Consider the following 27,034-nt stretch of genomic DNA (forward strand, 5'->3'; position numbering starts at 1 on the left):
CATGCCTGACTTACTCTAAACTTCACTCCAGACACTCCAGAATTAGATGATCTCTCAAGACACTAATCCAGTTTAACATTTTGGTGCCTACTAAAGAATCACAAGATTAAAAATGCAAGATTATGAGAGGGATTTTTGTTTGTACGGCTAAAGAGAATCTCTCTCTCTCTCTCCTCTTCCTCTTGGGTAATGTATGAGTGTCACATAGACCAAGCTTGAAGTTTTTCCAAGGACCCTTTTGTAAGAAGAGAGGCTGCCTGACAGGAGCCAGAACTGCACCGTTTCCCTTTCAAGGTCTAACGATATATAAAGCTGCACCGCCTTAAATATTCCATCACCTGCACAAACATTATATATCACATATGTTACACATGTGTCTTCATGTAGAGCATGAGAAATAACAGTCTCCCAATGTCGAGGATGAACGCACAGGGATGAGTTACTACCTCAGTCAAGGACCTTGTAAGACAGTCTTTGTGTTATTAGTTGATACATGCTGTGTTTTCTAACTCATGATTGGTTAAGTTAATGGAATCAAAAGTACCTGTATTTAATACTTTAAGTTAAAAAATATATATTTTATTTTCTAAAAAACTAATGAAAAAACAACTGACTAAAAGTGGTACCTGGATGCAGCACCTTAAAGGAATAAAATTGTTTTAAATAAATGTAATTTATTTGTGTAAGCATTTATTTACATAATTATTTAAATAATAAATAATTAACATTTAATGTCAATATGAATATTTGTATTATTATTTATACATGCTAATATTCATATTAGTTTATATTATGAATTTATATATTTACATAAATATAATGTTATTTTTAATATTACGTGTAGCATGTAAAAAGATGTAAAAAATCAGATGTAAAAAATAAAGGTAAATTTGAAATAGTACAAATTAAGAAATTAATTTATTTCACTTTGTGAGATATATAGTCAATAATAAATGTATTTAATTCACATACATTCATTTCAATAATTAAGTAATTTATATTAACTAATATTTAATGTCAACATTGATAATCATATTTTGATATGCATACACATTCATATTTTCCTATTATATTAATCAATATAAAGCATCCAGAATGAATATATTAAAGGTCCCATATTGTCAAAACTGAAATTTTCTGGCTTTTTCATGATAACAGAGGTTTAGGGGTTATGAAACTACCATATAAGTTTCAAAACAGTTGTTCCACAGACAAATGCACACAGCCTGGATAAAGTACCTGTGCCTTTTCACGAGCTGTTGTGACTTCCGTATATTTGTGATGTCAGAACTACTCAGTCACCGCCTTCAGTCACCACCCCCACCAATGGTGAGTCACTCAGAAAACCTCAGGCCAATCCAGGGGCGTCATGCAAGCCAAAATTCAGGGGGGGCACAATCTGAGACGTTGCAATTGTTTTCTGACGGGTGATATGGATCATGTTAAGAGGGGTCAGGGGGATTCTCCCCCTGCCATTTTTTAAATTCTGGCTGCTAAACATACCATTTCAATGCAGTTTGGGAGGGACAGAAATACCTTAACGGAGCTAGCAGCAACCCTCCTCTATCTGAGGACTAAGTTAAAGTATCTATTTTGTAAGTTTAAGTAAAAGACAGGTTGATGAAAGAACTGTAAGCTCAAATTCAAAAGCTTTTGAAGTCTACTTCATTAAAGCATGTTTACACACACACTTACTGTACACTCAGGCCTACTACACATGATTTTAAAAACAGTACCATTGCAGTTTTTATGTTATGATTTTAAATTGGTAGGCTATGTGACCTAAGAACGATCTTACATTAAAGGTACATAAAGGTGCTGAGGTCTGACTTTGTGGTGCTCTGAAATTAAGTTATTTTAATATTAATATGTGATGAAGGACTTTGAAAGAAGTTTGACAGATTTCAGTGCTGAATAAGGTTAACACTACCCCGTTTATTTGAAAATGGTTAATATTTGACAGAAATGTAAAAAAAGTTATCAAATCAAATGTAATATGTAACATTACTTTAGTAAGGAGAATCATCAAGTCGATGCCTTGATAACGTTAGGTTGGATTTTGCAGTTAGCCTACAACAAATTGAACACCCTCGTTTCTATGAAACTGAAAACAATTGAACCAGCTGGAGACTTTGACACAAGACAAAACAGAACAGATGTTTCAAAACCGATCAGATAACGTTACTATGGCTTATTGGCTTTGTATGGCAGGCAGTAACGTTAGCCAACTAGTTTACGGTTAGACTAGGCTAGCTATCGATAACGTTACGCTGGCACAACTTAAGTTAATGCTCTGAATTCGCAGCTAATATCAAATCCATAACTTTTTGATCAAGTAAAAATTTCCAGGTCAACCACAAATAATCCCACTACTTTTTAATATCATCCGATAAGTAATTCAATGCCGATTTGTTGCTTTGCCCACTTACCACTTCAAGACCATCTGTAAAACTTTGCCAGCTCAACGTGCGAGACGAGTGAGTGCGAGTTGCTTGAACATACACAGCAAATATTCTAGAGAGCTACGCGCGTAGCGCTCTACATTTGATATAGGTTACACAGACACCATATAGGAAAAAGGGGCGGGCAGATGCTGACCGATTTATTACACATCCAGAAGAATACATTTGAGTCGTTATAGGCTCTGAGGGGGCACGTCCCATGAGCTAATGGGAGTGGATTTGTGAATGACAGAGAAGCGACTCAACTGATGCCGGTAGGTCACATGGCAATGACAACATGGTGAATGTAGTAGGCCTAGTCCGGAAATAATTTCTGTTTATCTACAGCTCAGATCTAGAATTCTGAAGTGAAATGAAGTAGCCCTCTAATATATATATATATTTTTATGTAATTCAAATGAATTTACAGAGAGAGAGAGAGAGAGAGAGAGAGAGAGAGAGAGAGAGAGAGAGAGAGAGAGAGAGAGAGAGTCATTAACCTAATAGTGGAGCTTGTTGGTTTAATCACAGTTATCTCCTCATTGCTGAGAAATATACTGTATCTTTCAGTAGTGAAGCTGTATTATTTATAAGTCATGGGCAAAGGCTGAAAACCAGCTCTTGAATGTTTCTGTGTTTGCAAGGTGCCACCTCAATAAAGCTGTGAGCGAGCGCATTCAGGCACGCCTCACACAACGATATGTGCGTGTTTAGGTCGGATGTCCAGATATCGGATATGCATCTGATTTAAAAACACATTTGGCTACACAAGTGGCTCAGATCAGATGTGGAAAAATCGGATCTCGAGTGGATTTTTGTGTTTACACGTGTGCAGCAAACACCGTGTCGGATGGGAGTAAAAGATCGGATTTTTTGTGCCAGTGTAAACGCAAAACACTGATTTGTCATCCGTGGCTGTTGTCAGACTCCTTGTGCATTCAACAATCTCACTGGATTATTACAATTAATGACAACAGGATTGTTTGGAAATTAGGGCTGGGCGATAAAACGGTAACGTTAATTATCGCGATATTTTTTTTCTCGATAAAAGGATATCAAGAGTTTGATAAATGTTCGATAATGTTTATGCGCCAAAAGCGGAACAAAACTCATTTGAACTGCATGCCACACGGACCATTTATCCACTCGGCTCAAAGTCCAGATGGCAGCGCAGCGCAAGCTCACTAGAGCAGACGCATCAAGCCTTGTTTATACTCGACGTGTCCGCACGAGCACGAAGGTGCGCTCGGCAAAAATGACGTCATTACGGTGTGGGCGTTCGCGCGTGTTGACCCCATTTCGCCTGGCGGTGTGCACGGCACTTTTTGTAACATCGCACGCGGCGTCGCATCCGAAGATGAACGACTTCGAGGCGACTTTGTCCGAACTGGTACGTCTGTACCAGCATGTTTATGATCCTTCTATACTCATAGAGACATTTGCATTGAAGGGCGACCATAAAAGCATCTCATTTTGTGAATAGGAACACATTTGCATTAAGCACCCAGTTTGCACTTGTCTAAAGTAACTGCTTACATTTACAAAATAAGCCTACAGAAGTAGCCTACGTCCAGATTAAAGTCATACTACAAACATTCATATATAGAATGTACTTTTTAGCGTTTGCAAAGTAATAACTTCTTCAAAGTAAGTAGCTATACAAGAGTCTATGTGATTACGGATGCAGCGACAGTCTCAATGTGAGATACAGTATAAAGTCCATGTTATGAGAAATAGTGAGATATGAAATAAGATATGGGCTTAAATTCTTATTTGATTTCACTGTACTATCGAAAAATGGTGTTGAAAATTATGAAAATGCACTGGTAATGGCATCAACTACAGAAATTCTGGTAATTCAACTGTAACGAGTTGTTTATCCATGGTACATTCATCAGACCCATCGCTATGGGCGGGCCATAGGGGGCCGGGCCCGCCCCAAAAAATGCTTGTGCCCCCCCACTTGAGGCACAGATAATTTAATTAATTTAAACGTTAAAAATATAAAGAAACAATGGTGTGATTTTATTTGATTGATGGGAATCTACACTGCAACAGCCTATCACGGCCTTATTAAAAATAACGTTAGGCTACGTACGTGACGTACAACTAAGCCGCTCAACAGTTACCGCGCATTTTTGAAAGCTGTTTCAAAACGAGGTTTCCCCGGCATACTCGCTTCAGTTCCTTCCGAGTGGAAGAATACTTCGATGAGGAGGTTCTGCTCGGAGAAACGCCGCCTCCCGCTGTACTGACAGGAGGGACTGGAGAGAGGACAGCGCTGCCTCCACTCAAAGTACCGGTAGATTCAAAGTCTCTGTGCGAGTGTATGTGCGTGCGTGTGTATGTCTCATGGCAATGCATATCTCTCTGTTGACTGCTTTAAAATGCAATGTTTGAGAGATGCTTCTGGTGTTACATCTAATTTGTTGTATAGTCAAGTGTTTTATGGATATTCATAACATTGCTTCTATGTAATGTGGTGTAGGCTAGCCTATAGGCGACCTGGTCATATTGCGGTTGGTTATATGTTTAAAAGTGATGATTACGTGCTGCGCGACTAGAGTTGATTATTATAAATATACGTAGGCTGTAGGCTAATAATAATTGTGCCCCCCCATGCATTTCACATGCCCCCCTTAAGACTGAGGTCTGGCGACGGGTCTGACATTCATTACAAAATTGCATCATGGAACGCTGATGAGGTGATTACTCTAATCAAATGGTACTTTGACCCCTAAAGACTGCGTGAGTCTTTTGGCGAAACAGCTTTTCCAGTCCCTTTTATCCATCTTTGAGGTTAAAGATGCAACCAGTGAGGCACTCAACCACATGAATGCAAGAAAATAAAGAGCAGTAGGAAGGCAGGGTCTATCATATAAGTTTGTCATCCCTCACGGGAACTTTTCCTGTTCTATTGCAAGCGTCTGCAAGTTTTAATTAAGCAAAGACTCAAAATAAACACATGCACTCACACACACACACACACACACACACACACAATCACACACACACACAAACGGAGGGGCTGAAGGATTAATTGTCAAGAGTCTTTGCCGATCTAATTAAGGGTCATTTCGCATCATGGCCATATTTTACCAGCCCCTGTGATACAGGCGGTAATTAAATATGAGGGAGTTAGCTGCACTAACGATCTTGGGACCTTGCCTTTTGCATGCGCATGTCAAATTAAATCCCTCATAACAGCTTGCTCTTAATGGCATTTTATCGTTGCGGATTAGCATATTCTGTTGACGCTGTAAACCTTGTTCAATTTTTGTAAACTGTTTGAGCACGAAGCACAGCGGTGGCCAGAGGGCTTGGGGGTCTCTTAATCCAACCTGCCATAGTGAACTAACCAATCAGAGCTCTTCAGAAGCAGCCGTGCGGATATGCTAATAAAGGAAGACAAAAAGTAATTATTATTTCCTGCAATTAGCAACCTGATAAAGCCCTATTTTGAAGTAATGCAATTTTAAATTAATACTATCTGCTTAATAGCCATATAGCACTCCAGTTACAATGCCAGGGCACACTAAAATAAAGTGTAGTCGTGTATGTGGATTTAAAGAGGAACTATTATACTTTTCAACATTTACAATAAGGTACAAAGAACAAAGTCACTCCAAAATGAGTAATTCTCTTTAACAGTGTCACTGTATCGGAATTCCCTGAAATGCTTCCATCGTAGTCTTGTCTGCGTGAGAGCGCCCTCTAGATGGAGCATCGTTTACTACCGATCAGCTGTGCTGCACTGACAAACTGCGCATGAAATAATCGCAGCCTTTGTCAAATCGTGTGCAGTTTCATTGAGATTAATTGTGCAGCCCTAGTTGAAAATCACAGTCATTGTAAGGGTCGTGACATTACCAAAATACGCACAAAGCGGTTGACCAATCACAACACACTGGTCCAGCCGACCAATCAGAGCACATTACGCTTTTTGGAAGGAGGGGCTTCATAGAGACTGGCAAGAGAGGTGCTGCAACAATGTAAAATATGTGAAAAATAATGTGTTTTTGACCATTCAAGAAAACCTATTCTAGAAGACCGCAAATATCAAGACTTTGAAAAAGGGCATAGCCTCTTTAAAGTTCACTCAAGCATTTTAACACCACACTAATATTGCCATTTTATCAGTCTGAACAGACAAAATATAGTTTTACTCAATATAAAAGCTCAGAAATGCGCAAATCACTATCTTATGCATTCAAGTTCCCCGTCATGCTTAAAGTTAAAACATAAAGATGTAAATATATAAACCGTTTTTTCCTCATTTTTGTACCTCTAGATTTTCTCTCACAGAGGCAATTTTCCATTGCTGCCTTCAAGTCCTCCAGGGAAGTTTGTACTTATGAGCTCAGAAGTCAGAAATAATGCTGAGATTTGCATTCTAATTTTGCTTGGATGGTTTTGGGACTAATTTATGCTTTATATAAATTATTCATAGAAAATGACGGCAAATTAGTGTCACCTCATAAACCAGTTAAATGAGAAGTATTTTATGCAACTTTATCACTATTCTTCACCAGCAACGGGTACATTAAAAACCTTGTACAAAGTAAAGTAAATATAGCCAACCATCACAATTACAACTTACAATCAAAAACAACTTGATTTAATAATTCAATGTAAATTCAATTTTTAAAAGTAAATGACAATTCACAAAGTAATGTTTTTTTTAAGCAACACATTAATTGCAAAAATTCAATTTTTTTACAGTATGTTTTAGCAGTTACAACCAGTAAGAAAGCTGTTTGACAGTTATTTCAAAATTAAGGTACATAACTACAAGCTTAGAAAAATCAAAATGTTCTAAAATTTTCAAATCGCATACTTCCTGTGATAGCCGGGCAACTGCGAGCATGTGAATGCTAACGGATATCTTTCTCCAGGTATGATAAACAAGCTCATTTCTAATGTATTGGTGTCTTTCCTGACCACTCATAAATACAATCATTCCAACATGATTTGAAGGCAGCAAGTAATAATGTCTGTCTCTTTTTCTATCTTCCTCTGTCTGCACGTCTGTCTCTCTTTTCCCTGCATTTCCCTATGCTTGAGTACCCTGAATGCAGATCAACCGCCACACATTTGCATATTTCTGAAGATAAGAGAAACCAAACGCTACACAGACAACCTAACCAGCTTCCTACGGCCTCATTGTACAACGCTTCAGTAGAGAGACGTAAAGCACATGGACATGACCTGCTGAATCAATCTCCGCTTCAGAAAGAGAAAGAGAGAAGATACACAAAGAGAAAAAAAGGAGGACACTGGGATGGAGCTTTGCCCCCTGCTAACAGTCTCACAGTACCCATTAAACAACGTTTATTGAATCAATTTACGATGCGTAATGCACTTTTTGAGTACTGGGGAGCTCAAGGACAGTGGCTGTGTGTCTTTTATTGAGCTTCTACTGTTATGTGAATAGGTTCTGGCGATACTGAATATCTGTTCATAGCTGACAAATAGATTCCAAAATAAAATGTATATACTGTATTTGTATAAGGGAAGGTGTATATGTTGTAGAGCTGCACGATTATTTGTTAAAAGATTGTGATCTCGATTCAAACATCCATGTGATCTCATTCCTAAATGACAATGATTCCGCTTTGTATATTAAACCTTTAACAAGTACGATCACAGTGAACATTCAGATATGCATTGGTGCTGCCGCTGAGCCAGAGAGAGCAGTTGTCATGTATATGTATGAAACACACAGTATCGTTATTTCTGTTACAAATATACATATTATCACTGAAGTACTAGAAAATAAGGTTATAGTTCAGATATAAACACTGATGTTTACATTAGAGATCAAAATAGAGTAAATCACCTTTTGAAAGTAACATGGCACTTCAAATAACGATTGTATTTATTACATCATTACACCAGTAGGTGGTGACAAATTACTGTCAAAAATGTCCCTCAGTGAATCATTCATTCAAGAGATTCATTCAAAAATGCTGATTCATCTAGTAATGAAACAAGTGATGTGTTTATAAATGAATCATTGAATCATTCATTCCACAAGTTTTTTTTTTCAGTCAGATATTTTATATATTTTTAAATAGACTGCAGCAATTAACATTTTGTCAGAGCCTCAAGTAAATTACATGATAAGTTGTCTGTTCAGAATCGTGGGAGAATTGTGGTAAACAAAATTAAATAAATAAATAATTGTGATTCTTAAAGGTACACGGTGTCGTTTTTTAAAGTATTTTATTAGCTAAAATCAATGTCTTTATTCATAAATATGTCCTCATTGGTGTAAAATTACCTCTTTTGAAAAACGCATTTTAAAAAGGGAGGCGCTAGAGAGCACTATTCGTTTGAATGCAAAATAAAATTTCACCGCTAGATGGGAGAAAGTCCTAATAAATAAAAATGATATTTACTGCAGGACAATTTTCCTAATTTTATTTTAAATTGTTAGAAAAAAAACAACTAATGTTAGTAAAAGGGCACATAAAAAAGCATTGGTCTGGATTAGTTTAACTTACTATGAAAACAAACACTGTATTTGAAAATTACATTTTGTCATTTGAAGAGGAATGTATCCTTATCCCCACTATCCACATACAGATCTCAAAGTATGAAATGTATTATTTATGTAAATAATTACATAAAGGACCCTATATAGCCATCTAGTAAAATACACCCAAATGTGGTCACTGCAAAAGTTTCCATGCTCATACAAGACTGACTTGCTAATGCTAATAGATTCATGGCCCTATTTGCTATTTGGCACAGGCATAAAATTCATGTTTCACAAGATCGACAAGCCCATGAGGCAAACACAGGAGAACTGGCATGACTTCTAGCTAAAATGATGAAGGCTGTCAAATCTCAAACACAAACCAATAAGTCAAGCTGCAGTTCTGAGCTGCTGTTTTGCTGTACTAAGCTAACTCCATGCAAAGATGTTATCGATCAAGGCCCGGGGGTACAGGCAAGTGATGGAATAAGGTCAGAAAAAGAGCAAAAGGTCACTTGACCTGCTTGATTTCCAAATTTATGTTGTTCATGATGGTCTAAAATGTTTCAACATTATCTTAGACTGGTGTTGATACCCCCCCCAAAATGACACCAATAACAACAAGAACAATGTATCTGCTGGTCTTAAAGGCCCCCAAAATGGTCAGGCTGGTTTCCTATATGGTTCTACAGGGGTTATAGACAGCTCAGCACAGCTTTCCAGGCTAGGAAAACTAACCACCTCGATTCAGCTAAAACCACCAAACCACCTTAGGCTGGTTTCAAATTAAAATAGAGTCGTTTTGCCTTGTTTATTAGATGTGAGGTCATCTACAGTATATGCTAGTGAACTCCTAAAGTTAACCAAAATAACTTTTAGCAGGTATACTCATTAGAGTCCTTCCCTTCCAGGAGGACAAATCAAAGACTCAGCTGAAGAAGAAGAAAAAGCGGTCCAGCTGGTCTTAACTGGTTTAAGTTGGTCTCTGAACCTGTCCAAGCTGGTGTTTAGCTGGTCTACCAACCTGACTATATGAAGAAGTGGCCAAAACCCTTCTAAAACTTGTCTGCTAAAACAGCTTAGGCTTGTGTTAACTGTTTTTATTTCATCTTGCACTCTAATTTTTGGTGCAATAGCAAGCAGCAAATCATTATTCATGGCTGTGATGTAACCTAAAGACTATTAGACTATAAAAACAACACAGGAAGATAAATGCACAAATTATCTTCTCTCTGATTAATTCCATTCAAATAAAAACAAAATAAATAAATAAAGTAGATGAACTTATACTAGATAAGACCAAGTATATATACCCAGCAGGGATGGTAGGAATCAAACACTTTTATGTTACATGCTGTGTTACATGGTGAATGTATAAAGTTATGTGGGTTGTAACAATCAGAAAATAAGCGCATTGAAAAAATTCCAGAGGAAATATGCTTACCTTTCCCACATATTGTGCATCTGGACCAATGTGTTCCTCTAAGACAAAGAATTGGTTCCATATCCATCCCCGCTTGGGCCGATGGTGGACCTCTGTTTCCCCGTCCTTAGTCAGGTTGTGGTTGCGAGTTGCATTGTGGCTCCTGGAAACGACTTTGGCCGGGGTGAAATGGCTCGCCTCATAACCTCTCTCCAGAAAACACAGGCACAAAAGTACAGGACACAAACAAGAGCTCGGGTTCACCTTCATGACTGCGAACAGGAGCGAAATTCCTAATATTCCGAAATGATTCCAAAAACTACAGCGAAACTCCCAAAGTTCTATAATATTCCAAATACACAGTGATATTCCACAAATGATATATTCCAAAGGGTATAGATGATTTCCAAACCCCCCTCCTCCTCCACCTCCTCGTCCTCCACCACCACCAACCAGCAGCCACCACTACTCCTTATTCCCCCTCTCTGATGGTCGTTTGAGGGGCTTGATTTAATCAGACGTCGGACCGGAGGTCCAGAAAGCTTGAATGAGGTTCATATTTCAGTCGTTCATCTTCGAAAGGCAGTTGATATGCATTTACATCATGCACTCTAGAGCACTCGAGGAAGAACGCAGACGCGTTCAAGCCAGGATGCAAAAAACTTGTACGATGACCGCAGCGGCCATGTTGTATCTCCTGTGAAAAGATGAGATGAAAAAGCAATTTTAATATTTCATATTGTTGCATGATACCACAAGAAAAGGAACATCTCAAAAGACATTTAATTATGAGTACAGCATCAAGTGCAAGTCAACATGGAATTAAAATATACGTTTACTTTACTAATGCATGTTGCTGGTCTAATTGCAAAAGATTTATCAGTACATGACATTTCAAGAGAAAGTGTTTGGCTGCATCCCAAATTGCATACTATATAGTAGGCAAAAAACAGTGCTTGACAAAATAAGTATTTCCGAATACACAGTACTCATAAAAGAGAAGGCAAAAAGTACCCAGATGACCTACTTCATCTGGCGTATACGATGGACACTTTACTATCCCATGATCCCACGGGAGAGGATTTATGAATGACGGTGAAGCTACGCTACTGTTGTCGTTCGGTCACATGATAATGACAACATGGCGAATGTCTGAAATTTATTCATGCTACACATATTTATAATAAATATAATATAATTTTTAGCAGTCGCAAAGTAATTACTTCCCTTGATAATGTTAACCGATATTCAATTAGCTATTTATTCATATTTTCAGCAAACTTAGTAGGCCTGGGACGATACACCTCCCAATTCGATACTATCACGATACTTGGGTGCCAATACGATATGGATTGCGATTTTTTTAAGAATTACGATTCTACAAGTATTGCGTTTCAATATTGCAATATATTGCATTTTATTTTTTAACACTAGATCATCGGGAAAAGTTAAATCATACACTTATATAGACTGTACATGATGTATAAGATGATGTATAAGAGTCATATTTACAAAACAAATCATCATATCTTTCTGACTTTTATTTCAAAAGCATCATACAATACTACATTCTCTTGAATAAATGATTCAATGACAAATACATTTTTTAAGAGTTACTTGTCACCACTTAGTGGCGAAACAATGTAATTGATAAATGCGTTATTTTAAGCACCAACTTTCTATCAAAAGCTGATTTTGATCGCTATCGTAGACATCAGTATTCATATTTGAACTTTAAACTTTTATCAAAGTACTTCTTTGATAATTTGAACTATTGCATCCCAGAAATAATGATACTATGAGGTTGAAAAGACTGTGAAGCTGTTTCATGACGTGAACATTCTTTGAATGTTGCGATATGATTTTGTCAAAGTTTAATAGACAGACGAATTGAAAGATCGTGTGGGTGTTTGAATCGAGATCAGTCTTTTAAAGATAAATCGTGCAGCTCTATTGTCTTATCTCTCTCTCAGCATATGTGTAGCGTGAGGGCTTTTTGTCTCACGTCTCTTCCACGCGTCCACTTGGGATATTACGTCAATCAACACTCATAGATAACGACACATTTCATCCTCTGTTGGAATGAAAGTGGCTAACTTCTGTCAACCTCATCTACAAGCAAGGACTAAAATAAAGCAATTGAATTATAGTTAATAAAAAAATTGATTTTAGAATCGTAAAAAAAAAAAAAATGCAATAGCTAGCTGAAACAATTTTTTCTCCCAGCCCTAAAACCTAGGTTCGATGTGACTCCATAATGCCACCCAATATGTTTCACATTGGAAATTTGGTTACTTTATTTTAAGGTGTCATTGTTACAGTTGCCGCATTTCCATTACCCCTAAAATTGCGCAAATTGAAATTGTGAATTGAAAATTTGCCCAATGGAAACACGTCAATTTCGCAAAAATTCCCATTTATCGCAAAAACGTTTTTACGCTTGCATGAGGTGGTTTTTCAGGCAATTCGAAAAATAAATATTTTGCAAAACTGCAATGGAAACAGTTTTTGCGCATTTACAGGTCCCATGATGTAGATGACGTGGTACATTTGGACAAAATACGAGACTGAGTTCTTTATTAAATTAAAAAAAGACAAAAGATTTACAGGAATACTGGAATTTTAAACCTCAAAGAAATGCCACAATCAAGACCTTGAAGCAGATATGAGGGAGAAACTCCCAAAAACATCAGCCGCTCCAAGTATAAGGGTCTGTTCTTACCATTGATGCTTGGATAACGCGTACTGGGATATACGCAAACCTACAAAAATCCGTCACCGTGATTTTTTGAATGACTTATCGCGAGAGGAAACAACTTATTCCATTAACCGCATAAAATCGGTTAATGGAAACGCCGTCATATCGCAGTAGTTTTTTGTCGACATTTAGAAAAAAACGCAAAAGTTTTGCGCAAATCTGTAATGGAAATGCGGTTAGTGTAATTATACATTTAAGTTGTGAGTGATATGAATTAACATATGTAAGTGCATGTAACATATGTAGCAAGGATACTTTAAAATAATGTGTTACCGAATATGATCTTTTACACAAGAAAAATGGTAGTTTACACTGATAGTAAAGGAAAGTTTCCCCAAAAACGAACAGTTTGTCATCATTAACTCTCAGCATCCACTTGGACAGTCTTTCATCCAATTTCATCTTTTATGAAAGATTTCTCAATAACAGAGTCGGACCAACATGAGGGTGAGTGAATGAAGACAGATTTTTCATTTTGGGGTAAAAAAAAAAACATTAAAAGAAGTAATTTATGAAATTTCCTTACAGAGAACCAAAACAACAGATGCTTGGCACAGTAAGTCCATCCCTAATTAACTCCAAGTTATAATCAATATTTTGCTGTTTAACAAGGCTTGGCATAATATAGTATAGTTTTGGATTCAGTCATATTCAGTGACTGCAATGCAGACAGAACACGTTCACAATGCAGTCAAATATAGTTTGTCATCCTATATTATCAAAATATAGAAAAGTTAATGTGAAGATGTAAAAACATATCTAATGTAAAATGATTACCTCTCAGAAAGATTGCACTTGGGTAACCTGACATACACATTTTCGAGTGTTCTTGGTGATATAAGGGGTTGCTAAAACAAAGACACTTTAGTCATGCTTTGGTAATAAACAGAAGACAAACATTTATTCATAAAGTGTGAGAGATCATAGTGGAGTTGCGAACAGCACATTTAGTTTAATGAATGCAGAAATGCTAATCCCTTTCTGTGCACTAACAGCACTCTCATCAAGGTTTAAAAGGTCAGGAATATAATAAAATATAATTAAATGTGAGAAATCTAGAGGATTCTGCATTAGTCAATTACCACAAAGTAATTCTGACTTGACTAAAAATATGTTTATGCTAACACAGCTACTGATATTAAGATTGTCTGCAAATGACCGTTTGCAGCAGGGAATGCTGAATATCTGATTTAAATTAGAACGGTGCATGCAGGAAAAAAATTCAAGGATTTGCATAATTGAAAGTTCTTCACGCAACCATAAATAATTATACAACTGTAAATTTTGCTGCAATGCAATCTGACTAAAGTCCCTACAGTCTTAAATAGTTGCAACAATGCCATAGAAGAACCATTGGTGGTTCCCAAAAAGCATTTTAATAATCAGAAGAACCTTTATACACTATAAATAACCTTTTGTGGAATGGAAAGGTTCTATGGATGTTACAGGTTCTTCATGTAACCACAGATGCCAATAACGTTGTCTTTAAAGTCTATGTATGTACATAACAGGGAAACAAGTACAATTCTAAACTGAACGGAGACCAAATTCTCCACAGCTGATTTAATGACATTCAAAAATAGCAATACAATTAATTCAGCACAAATTAAACTATACACCTCTAATTTCAATTCTAGTTCATCTAAAGTACAAACTTCATAAGAGTTTCTGTTGTAGGTGCCTTAACTAACATAAAGTACATATTCTGTACACGCATCAACTGATATTCTCATCGAATAGGCCGTATCTACAACAAATAGAGTTTTAATAGAAATCCAATGTGTATGCATTCAACAGTTTGCAAAGGTTTCCAGCTAATTTTAGGATGACAGAACATCCAACAACTAAGTAACCACTATATCTTGAGCATGCATGTGACTATAACACAACGGATGCCTCTAAAAGCATTTGGAAGCTTCCAAATCTAATACTGTCATGGGTGTCAGATCCTTTAAACGGTAAACAGTGGAAATCCCCTTAAAAATGTACATGGATTAAAAATATGTTCTGGAATCTTGGATAATCCTCATGTTTGAGCAAGCTCTTCAGTCAGGAAATAATGCAGCTCTCATTTAGTCACTGGTGACACCAATAAAAAGAGCTGGTTGTTAAATCAGGACTTCCATCTTCTAAAAGGGATTCAAATTGTGTATCTTAGTACACAAAAAAGTGTGCATCCTGATCTGTCAGCATTCTCAGTCAAAAAATGGACTAACCTAACTGTGTATGGACTATTCCTTCAGTGTCACTCAATCAATCAGCTGGATAACAAATAGCAAAGGTACACTTCAACAAAACAAGTGTACACATGTATTAGGGCTGTGAAAAGATTAATCGCATCCAAAATAAAAGTTTGTGTTTACATAATATATGTGTGTGCACGGTGTATGATTATTTTGTATATATAAATACACACACATGTATTATACATTTAAGAAAATTTTTTTATTTATATATAAAATATTTATATTTATATATAATATAAATTCTATATAAATATATACAGTATATACATGCATATATTTTTTAAATATATACATGCATGTGTGTGTTTTTATATACTATATACAAAATAATTATACACAGATATTATGTAAACACAAAATTTTATTTTGGATGCGATTAATATTTTCACAGCCCTAACATGTATGTATAATCAGTGCAGTGGTTCTCAAAGTGTGGGATTACTGGAGGAGACTCTGAACATACAAGATAACACAATGTTTATTGCAAAATGGCTCACATTTATATCTGGCCTTACACAAAGCTATAGCATGGCTTTATAAGACTTAGAAAATAGCACACAAGTTGCATTGGACTATTCTTATTGCCCTGTTTTAGAGATAATACTTGTCTCAACAGTCAATAGCCATCCATCTCCTTTTGTGGACTATCCCTTCGGTTTAACTCCAGCACATGTCAAGGAATTGACATACTAACGTAACGCCCAATATGACAACTGAAGCCTAAATCCTCTTACTTAAAAGTGCCAATCACTATTTTTTATCACTGTAAAATGAGTAAAAACATGATTATAGCTATAGAAGCTAGATTTATGACACCATTGTTTGTTACTGAAACACAATCTTGATAAACAGATTTGGAGATTTCTGTCTTTCCCCATTCAAGTAGAAGCTGCACTTGTTAACTTGCACTTGTATGCTTATTAACTACCTAAAAAAGCGGCCCAGAGGTGTTTCCAAGATGGCCCTGAGTGAACCGACTGGCTCTCTGCGCGACGCAGCCGGGCATTATCCTGTGGACTGGATTTGATAAGGTATGTGTGGGATTTAAATTGCTCCGGTGTGTGTGTGTGTGTGTGTGTGCATGTGTGTCGGCACCTCCTGAGTTGCTCTTCAATCAGAGCGCTGATGTAATGATTGTATTCCTGATTATAATTAAAACACCCTTTCCATCCACCCCCTTTTCTTTTCCTCTCAGTCCATTGGTTACGGCTCACAGCTGTGTTCAATCAATGGCAGCTGGTCTCCAGTAGTGAGGCATTCATACAGCAGTGAGGACTTTCTCTACCGTCTGATCAGAGAGCAGCAAGATAGGCATTTCAAGTCATAATGGTTTAGATTACAAAATCAGTATTGGGTTCTGTTCCTAAATCTGCATTATTTTTTTTTTTGCAGTAAAGTGGAATATCAGCAGTGTTTAGAACAGTTTCTCAAAAGAACAGTAGACAAATGAGTCATTATTCATATTCGGATGGGACTAGTTTTCCTTTACGAGGTCATGTAATGGTAACTTCAGCATATTAGAATGATTACTGAAGGATCATGTGACACTGAAGACTGGAGTATTGATGCTGAAAATTCAGCTTTGGCATTACAGGAATAAATTATATTTTAAAATATATTAAATAAGACAACAGCTATTTTAAACTGCTGTGTAAACATATAGAGGTCATTTGGGAAACCAGTCTGAACTGTGCTTAAGACAATAAAATATATGTGAGAACATTTACAAAGAGAAGGAAGACAGATAAGAACATGAAAGACCAAAAAGTACTGCGAGTCGATAACATTAGAGCAGGGAAATGAGATGGAGAGAAAGAGAACGAGGCCTTGTGTTGCCTGGAGCGAGTATTTTCATGACCTGCTGTGATTTCTCAGTCTGGGCCCTCTGCTAATATCAAACTACAGAAGGAGAGATCGGGGTAGAGGGTCAAACTACCTACGGCAGAAGAGAGAAAGACTAATGATAACCGCTGTTAGAACACACTGTCAGACAGATGGAAAGTAATCGGGCTAACAGTGAATTTGACCAATTACTATGCCATAGATTATAAATTATTATATAATGCAATTTATACTACTTAATTGATTAATGCTTCTTTAATATTGAGTCTTCTTATAAATGGCACCATTTGAAGGGTCTCTAAACCCAACAGCACTCAACTACTCCATTAAAAATTGTGCTTTCAACCGGAAACTTATTCTCAAATGAAAAATGTGCAGCATTTATGCTTAACAGTAAACCCAAAACAATAACCAACAAGATTAAACTATGTTGCATAATTATTAATAAAATCATTTAAATATGTTAAAAATATGTATCTCTCTCTCTCTCTCTCTCTCTCTCTCTCTCTCTCTCTCTCTCTCTCTCTCTCTCTCTCTCTCTCTCTCTCTCTCTCTCTCTCTATATATATATATATATATATATACACACACACACACACACAAACCCTTGACCACAAAACCAGTCACGTAAGGTAAAGTTTTTTGAAATTGAGATTTATATATAGATTTATAAGCTGAATAAATAAGCTTTCCATTGATGTATGGTTTAAGACAGGACGATATTTGGCCGAGATGCAACTATTTGAAAACCTGGAATTTGAGGGTGCAAAACAATTGAACCATTGAGAAAATCGCCTTTAATATTGTCCATTTATGTTCGTGATGTTACGTATGTTTTGCCGAATTCACTAATAAATAACTAAAGTTTTATATATTTACTCTAATAAATTTACAAAATATCTTCATGGACCATGATCTTAACTTAATATCCTAATGATTTTTGGCATGAAAGAAAGATCGATAATTTTGACCCATACAATGTATTGTTGGCTATTGCCACAAATATACCTGTGCGACTTGTGACTGGTTTTGTGATCCAGGGTCACATATATATATATATATATATATATATATATATATATTATAAAAATAGAAATATGTATTACTAATGTTAAAATAGTAATAAATAGTAATATTAAATTAATTATATTTTTATAAATATTTTTTTTTCTATAAAATAAATCACATTGAATTCTTAACATTAGATTAGTCGCATAAGTTGACAAACATTTAATTTCTAAATAAATGTGCCATTAAAATTTTTCTACATTAAGTCTAGCTGTTGGTTTATGTTTTAGAAGCTGTACATAAGTTTTTCATATCCATATTACATTTAATCTTTGTCCATCCAATCATACACAAATGTGTTTGCTGTACATATGAATACCTGTAAATGTAAGTGAGATCACAGAGCCAAAAGCACGAGTGTGAGATGTTTGTACACAGATAATCTTAGAATAGACATTTCATTTACAATACGGTAACAGCTTAAAGTAACAGGACTGAAAGAGGCTTTTGGGGAGGTGAAAAAGGTATCATTAATTATAAGTTTTGCTTTCTGTGTTCCTCTCTATGTTTTTGTGCAAACTAAAGTACAGTATGTACACTGACAGCCAAACTCTCCCAGCCTGCATCATGAAATATACATAAAAGTTCGGAAAGATCAGACGCTCACCAATGAAAGTACACACACACACACACACACACACACACACACACACACACACACACACACACACACACACACACACACACACACACACACACACACTGAAATGATACAACCAGAGTTACATTGTGCACACATCTCTCCATCACCTCATGAATATTCATTCAGCCAATTTCCAACTTATTTTGGCAGCTGAAGGTGAGAAGGCCACTTAGACATTGTGTTTTCTGGCTGCCTGTGTTGCAATGTCAGAAATATATCACACAGCACCTGCAGGAAATGACACTTTTGATTTCTGAGGGCGGATAAAAGTGAGAAGAGATCTTGCTTCCGATTATTCATGATGCCATGCAGCAGCGGGCAGCGTTCTTTCTTTTGGACTTGTGTTCTGCCCTCACACAGAGATGCCGGGTGGTCACTCAATTACATGTGAAGAAACTTCTAACATTAACAAATGAGATATCCTATTTACCTCTTTTTGTCTGGATGGCAATGAGAGCAAATGAAGACACTGACTACTGTTTATCAGATTTTTTTTCCTCCAGGGAAAACACCAAATTAATTAAATTTAAAAAAAAAGTGAAAATAGAGACCAGAATAATCTCACATAAAAGAAGAACAAAGAAAGAATAAAACAGGCCAAAATAAAATGAAATAAAATGAAGAAAAAATAATAAAGAAAATAAAGACCAGAGTAATCTCACATAAAAAAAATATTTAAAAAAAAGTTAAGTAAAATAGAATAGAATAGAATAAAATAAAATAAAAATACAATAGAGACCAGAGTAATCTCACACAATTAAAATTGAAGAGGCCAGTTATTAAATGAAATGACATGAAATACCAACTCCTCCATTCTTCTGTTCATCAGAGCATATTACTTGACCCCATCTCAATTATTGTTTTTTCTTCTCTCATTGGATCATGGATCCAGAGCAAAGTGAGGGTTTTCTTGTTCTGTTCTTCTGGCGTGTCTGCAGCCATTTTGAGAAGACAACATGAAGCCACAAAAGCCAGTGTAAGCGACATTCTCTGCACGGGTTTAGTGGCCTAAATCACTTCTGGATCCCATCTGCCGCACGTTTGATGAAGAGATTGAGAGGGAGGGAGAGGAGAGAGAGGAAAGGAAGGAGGGAGGGAGGGGATTCTCCTGTCTTTCTCATCACAGAAAGAGGACACTGCCTCTGAGACAGTATCCATCTGCTACACTCTGCAGAGAGCCATTTTCACTCTGACAGTCTATTTACCTTTAAAACTCTCTTCATCTCTTTCTCTGTTTCTCTCTCTCCTCGTCTTATTCCCTTGCTGCATTGCAGCACACGTTGAGTTATGGTTTCAGTGATATCATGTAGCAACAAAAAGCTCTTAACTGTGCAGTGCTGCCCAGCACAAGTCCTACAGTATGATGGGATGGGCGGAACCTCTATACTGGTTACACATTTCTACCACTGAATAGAATACTGTAAGATTGTGGAGATAGATTTAGCTCATACCTATTCATGTGCAGGACTTCTTAACAACACTTACATATTAGAACTATTACGAAACAATGTGAAAATACAGAGCGACGTGCGCAAGAACTATGCACATCATTGAATGCTATTGTATATTCATGTGGCAAATTGTGGAGTTGCAATACATACATATTTAGTGGTTTGCAATTACAGGTTTGTCTAAAGATGAAATTACTGTTTACAAACACAGTCTCAGTGGCTATACTTCCTGATTATTCAGATTAACGTGCTGTTTAAATTGAGCTGAAGAAGAAAAAAAGAAAAAGAAAACTTTTACAAAAGATCGGTATGGATTTGGGCTTCTTTAAGTTTAAATCGCATTATAATAATTATAATAACATATTAGTTAATGTTGAAATAAACATTAAAAAAGATTAGTAAATTCTTTACCAGTATTTTAAAGTAGTTAGTTCATATTAACTAATGTAATTAAATAATGTTAAAAAATCATAAAAAAAATGATTTAAAATCTAATTTGCTTTATTTAAATACAGGTCCTTCTAAAAAAATTAGCATATTGTGATAAAGTTCATTTTTTTCCATAATGTTATGATAAAAATTTAACTTTCATATATTTTAGATTCATTGCACACCAACTGAAATATTTCAGGTCTTTTATTGTTTTAATACTGATGATTTTGGCATACAGCTCATGAAAACCCAAAATTCCAAAAAAAAATTAAATCATGAATTATATCATGAAAAGGGTCTCTAAACGAGCTATTAACCTAATCATCTGAATGAACTAATTAACTCTAAACAGCTGCAAAAGATTCCGGAGGCTTTTAAAAACTCCCAGCCTGTTTCATTACTCAAAACAGCAATCATGGGTAAGACTGCCGACCTGACTGCTGTCCAGAAAGCCATGATTGACACCCTCAAGCAAGAGGGTAAGACACAGAAAGAAATTGCGGCGTGGCATGGAGGCAATCAGCCTGTGGCACTGCTGAGGTGTTATGGAGGCCCAGGATGCTTCGATAGCGGCCTTAAGCTCATCCAGAGTGTTGGGTCTTGCGTCTCTCAACTTTCTCTTCACAATATCCCACAGATTCTCTATGGGGTTCAGGTCAGGAGAGTTGGCAGGCCAATTGAGCACAGTAATACCATGGTCAGTAAACCATTTACCAGTGGTTTTGGCACTGTGAGCAGGTGCCAGGTTGTGCTGAAAAATGAAATCTTCATCTCCATAAAGCTTTTCAGCAGATGGAAGCATGAAGTGCTCCAAAATCTCCTGATAGCTAGCTGCATTGACCCTGCCCTTGATAAAACACAGTGGACCAACACCAGCAGCTGACATGGCACCCCAGACCATAACTGACTGTGGGTACTCCAGTGCTGCTTCTCTGTAGCCCAGGTCAGGCGCTTCTGCCGCTGTTTCTGGTTCAAAAGTGGCTTGACCTGGGGAATGCGGCACCTGTAGCCCATTTCCTGCACACGCCTGTGCACGGTGGCTCTGGATGTTTCTACTCCAGACTCAGTCCACTGCTTCCGCAGGTCCCCCAAGGTCTGGAATCGGTCCTTCTCCACAATCTTCCTCAGGGTCCGGTCACCTCTTCTCGTTGTGCAGCGTTTTTTGCCACACTTTTTCCTTCCCACAGACTTCCCACTGAGGTGCCTTGATACAGCACTCTGGGAACAGCCTATTTGTTCAGAAATTTCTTTCTGTGTCTTACCCTCTTGCTTGAGGGTGTCAATGATGGCCTTCTGGACAGCAGTCAGGTCGGCAGTCTTACCCATGATTGCGGTTTTGAGTAATGAAACAGGCTGGGAGTTTTTAAAAGCCTCAGGAATCTTTTGCAGGTGTTTAGAGTTAATTAGTTGATTCAGATGATTAGGTTAATAGCTCGTTTAGAGACCCTTTTCATGATATGCTAATTTTTTGAGATAGGAATTTTGGGTTTTCATGAGCTGTATGCCAAAATCATCAGTATTAAAACAATAAAAGACCTGAAATATTTCAGTTGGTGTGCAATGAATCTAAAATATATGAAAGTTTAATTTTTATCATTACATTATGGAAAATAATTAACTTTATCACAATATGCTAATTTTTTGAGAAGGACCTGTATATATATATAAAAAAAACATTTTTTAAATGATAACATACACAAAAGACGTGTTATGGTGCAATGCTTTATGAATATATTAATGGTTGTTTCAGCACCACTTGAAGGCAGTAATGCATTATAAAAGTATTCATAATGCCCTTTTTATAACGCTACTGTGTGTAGTCGCAGGTGTGCATTTATTAGCATTTTAAAATGGCTTTACAGATGACTGACACAATGATAAGTTTAAGGCATAATGAATGTATTCCAATGAATTATAAAACCTTTATCCTGCATTTACAGGTTTTTGATGATCTAATGTGTATGCAGCAGGTTTAGAAACCCCACCATTGCAAAGCTTCATCTAGAAAAATTGCATGCAGTGAACTCTGCCCAAAAGCTTAGACAAGCAGGCGCGCTCCATGTGAACAATATTGAAAGAGCGAGAAATAGAGAGATCACATATTCAAACAATTCCATGGCACAACCTTATAAATGAACACGTGAATGTTGATTTCAGTAACTTACGTGTTTCCTTCCGTATGACATTGTTCTTTTGCGCATGTGGGAAGTTCAGGACCAAAACCAGTTTACACCCGATTCTGATATCGGCCACATTTAAAAGATAATGTTAAAAGCCAAACAAAATTTGAGCAATAAACCAGATTCAAGCATTGAGGCCTGTAGTGTGGACATAGCCTATGGCACCTGTTCTGACTTCTTTATCACTCTTAGTGACATATCCCTTCCCTCCCCTCACATAACATCTCTCGTATTATTCCCTATGTGTGGTTCGTTCTTGTTCTCAGATCTGTGAGACTGAATTAGCACCTGACTCTCTCTCTCATCTGTGTTTTAATCCACACAGAGAGCTCCCTGCTGGGCTCTGAGGTCTTTAACTGCATTTTGGTTGCTAGGAAACAGAAAAGCATCATAAGAGTGGTACCTCTATATGCATATATTCAAACAAAATACAAGATGAGATACAGTGTATGCCTAAATAAAGTATAGCCTATAATATAATGGAAAAGGGTCTTACACATAATACCCTGGAAGGGTTCATTTTGGCATAATGACCGAATGGCTGTGCACTGTCCCACTTATTACATGGCTATTTACCGATGCATGGTAAAATCACCTAGCGCTCAACCTACTTGTAGCCTTTCATGAAAAACATGAAAACACCTCTGGGTTACTAAGCAAACAATTTAACATGTATTTATCATTAATACACTTCTTCCACGGTACAAATACTCATGCATCACTACTACTTGTTGGTTGGGCCTAGACTCATGATTCGCCACTGATGATCAGCATATGAAATGTATAAATGATACATAAATGGAAATCCTGGGGATCCATGCAGAAAGATAACAAATATTATTAAATCATGATGTCTCTTAACCGCTATTTAAAACACGTTTAAACCGAGAACTAATAGACACACAAATTCAAACAGTTTCAAGCACTTATGCTCCAGATTTAGCTCTATTTTATAGTATACAGTCGCATACGATATGATGTGCTTTTTATAACCTTTAGATCTTTGCAAAATCAAGTTGCATCATTCTATCCATAAGAAATCAAAATAACCTATTAATGCACACAAAAAATGTTTCCCTAGGTGACCCTCGAGAGCCTGTTTTGTCTCTGGGGAATCTCTGCAGGGCACCGACGCCATTGGAAATGGAAACAGCGTCTCTCGTTTTTCAGCACAAAGAGCTCCCAGGTGCCCATAGGTGATGACTTTCTGTCCCTGATTTCCTGCTGTGTGTCAGATGTATGTATAAATATCCCGTGAGCTGTTTGATTCGTAATGCTTCTGCCCTTTGCAATCGTAATGATTCACACAAGTTTAGATGAACACTGCGAGGTTGGACGGAGAAGTCAAATGGCCAAAAAGAGGAACAACACTATTGATTATGACAACCGTCCGAGAACCCCTAATGTTACATCATGACAAGCGATAATGCATGATCGATGGCTCTCAACGCTGCTCTGGGTTATGAAACTGATCTTAATGATCTTTATGATTTTTGCACACAGCCGCGGTCTATTGAGTTGGTGGATTCTCAAAAATAATGGTTTCACATGGTTTTACATCCCTTTGCAGTCACAGGAGAATCTTTAGACAGACATGGCTCTTTAGAATACATCTATGTATTTCTGTTTCAAAAACCCAAGAATACACTCTTAAAAATAAAGTTTCCAACAAGTTTTTTTCACAGCAGTGCCATCGAAGAATAATGTTTGGTTCCCCAAAAAACCTTTCAGCGAACATTTCTTAAAACAAACTCTTTTTTTCTTAGTATGAAGAACATTTTAACAATCTTAAGAACTTTTGTTCATTATAAAGAACCTTTTGTGCAATGGATGTTAAAGGTTCTACATGGAATCATCTATGACAGTTCAGTCTAGAAGCAATACAATTATTTAATGAATATATTAATGTAACTTGTTTTAATCTATAAACAATCGTTATAGCTAAAAAGCTCAATGAATCGTATATATATATATATATATATATATATATATATATATATATATATATATATATATATATATATATATATAATTTAGCCATTGTATCTACATGCCAAATGACCTCTCACAGTAATCTGTCCTCATAGCCACACAGGCTGTTTTTTATATAATTTATACATAACCCAATTATACCACACAGCGCAACCCATAGCCATTTAGCAGATACTTTTACATTTCCAAACCACAGAGAGTGCTGCTCGAAACATTCTGACTGACGAGAACAGATCAATTTGGACACAGGTGGATCAGTGAAACAAGCAGTGATATCGGTATGTGCTTCAGTCTAACCCAGTCCTGCATACAGTCGCTCTGCCTGGTTAAAGTTGGGAAGCACAGTCTCAACTCAATTGTTGGTGGGGGTTGGGGTGGTACTTCTTAAAATGTTATTATTCTAGTCTGTTAGTTAATAATTTTGTCTTTTTGAGTTAAAACATCTTAATATCCTTGAAACAAGACACTGCACAAGATATTAATTGAACTGTATTTTTGTCTTGCTGCACTGGCAGGCTTATGTAAAATTTAAATGTTTAATCATATTTTACAACATTACTGTTTTTCAAGTATTGTTGAATGCAGCCTCATCGAGCATAAGAGAATCCTTTAAAAAACAATTTAAAAAATCATACCGACCCCAAACTTTTGAACAATGTACATATTATTTGACCTTTATTTACATAAATCCGCATTACAGATTGTTTCATAGCAGCTTAACAATGATAAACAGGTAAAATACAATAAAAAAATGTTAATAACATAAAAGATTTGTTCCCTAGGTTTGACTCATCATTTAACAAGACATATTAAACAAATAGTGTCAAAATGTTTGCCCAACCCTTGCTATAGGCTACACTTAGTTATACGTGCTTATTTATAAGTGCTTCTCTGTACCAAATTGGCCAACTGAAATGAAAGGCTGTGTTTTGAGTCTCAGGTTCACAGCAGGCAGCAATATGACTGTGGTCTCTAAAATAATCAACATCAGAGTTTAATAGGCTTCTCTCTTTCATCACATCTGTTTACCCTATATCTCTCCTTTTCACTATGACACCCACAGAACTGCCTTTTCACCTTCTGCGTTTCCCAGAACAGCTCATTTACATTTAAGCTGCTTCTGAGTGGGTTTCTTTTTCTGTATATCTGCTTCACAACTTCAAACCAAACCTTCCTCAGAGTTTGGGGCACGCTCCCCGTAAGCATCTCTGCTGTTCTTTCTTTGCTTTGTAATCTACTGCAGCCTGTTCTTATATAGTCACAGGTGGCTGGACATGTTCGGATGAGTATGTTATTCCAAAGCAATTAGTATAAATGCACGTTTCCCCTGCAGTCTAATTTACAGCGTGATGTGTGAAGTGGCTTTTGTATCCCATGAGTGCATGGAATGAGTATGCATGTGTGTGTAAAAATGATCCTAGTGAACATTAGTAATGCCATTTTTATCATGGCTGCCTTTTTCCTCTGTTCAGTCAATCAAGAGGTTATTTCAATCCGACAGCACTGCAATAAAAATAAAAATAAAAAAAACTACATGTGACTTAACAGAAAGATACGAGGGCAGAAGCATTATACAGTATTTCAGTGCATAAAACAGTGTTTTATTCACCAACAACCCAAACTAGTTTAGCCAGGTACTAAATGTGCAGAAAAGGCCTACACTGCATTTCAATTAAGTCATTATCATCATTTTTCACAATGCAGATTTCTTCAAAGTAGCGCTACAGTAATAAACATAAAAAATATTGTAATGATCAGTGATGCAAACTTCATCAAATGAGACAAAGTAATCAACTTCAGCTGTAAAGCAGCTCTACAGAAGATAACAGTGTTATTATTCAGTTCAAGTCATTTGCAGTAAGTGTTAATTCAGTTCAACTGTGTAAAGTTATTTTCTAAGCAAACATAGCTTTTTAAATGTAAATTTGGTTTATCATAAATATAGTATTCGCATGCTGCAAGGTACACCATTAGCACCAATGGAAAGTATTCCGTAATAATGCATTTGAAAAGGTTTGAGTACATTCCTATTCATAATTTTCAGTCACGTGACTGGCGTGGAGACCTTGCAGGCAAA

General features: G+C 36.6%; 1 protein-coding gene across 1 annotated transcript in view; it reads right to left on the minus strand.

Annotated features, from left to right (window-relative positions):
* LOC143709713 (cadherin-18) overlaps nucleotides 1-27,034 on the minus strand; it is a 110,806-nt gene that overhangs the window by 78,706 nt on the left and 5,066 nt on the right. The window contains exon 2 of the mRNA XM_077200326.1: nucleotides 10,367-11,042. Within this exon, the coding sequence (XP_077056441.1) occupies nucleotides 10,367-10,615 (249 nt within the window). The 5' untranslated portion in view covers nucleotides 10,616-11,042. The remainder of the gene's footprint in view (nucleotides 1-10,366; nucleotides 11,043-27,034) is intronic.

The sequence above is a fragment of the Siphateles boraxobius genome, unplaced genomic scaffold (genome assembly GCF_051911475.1).
Source record: "Siphateles boraxobius isolate OS27281-9 unplaced genomic scaffold, OSU_SipBor_1 46, whole genome shotgun sequence".
In the NCBI taxonomy this organism is placed as follows: Eukaryota; Metazoa; Chordata; class Actinopteri; order Cypriniformes; family Leuciscidae; genus Siphateles; species Siphateles boraxobius.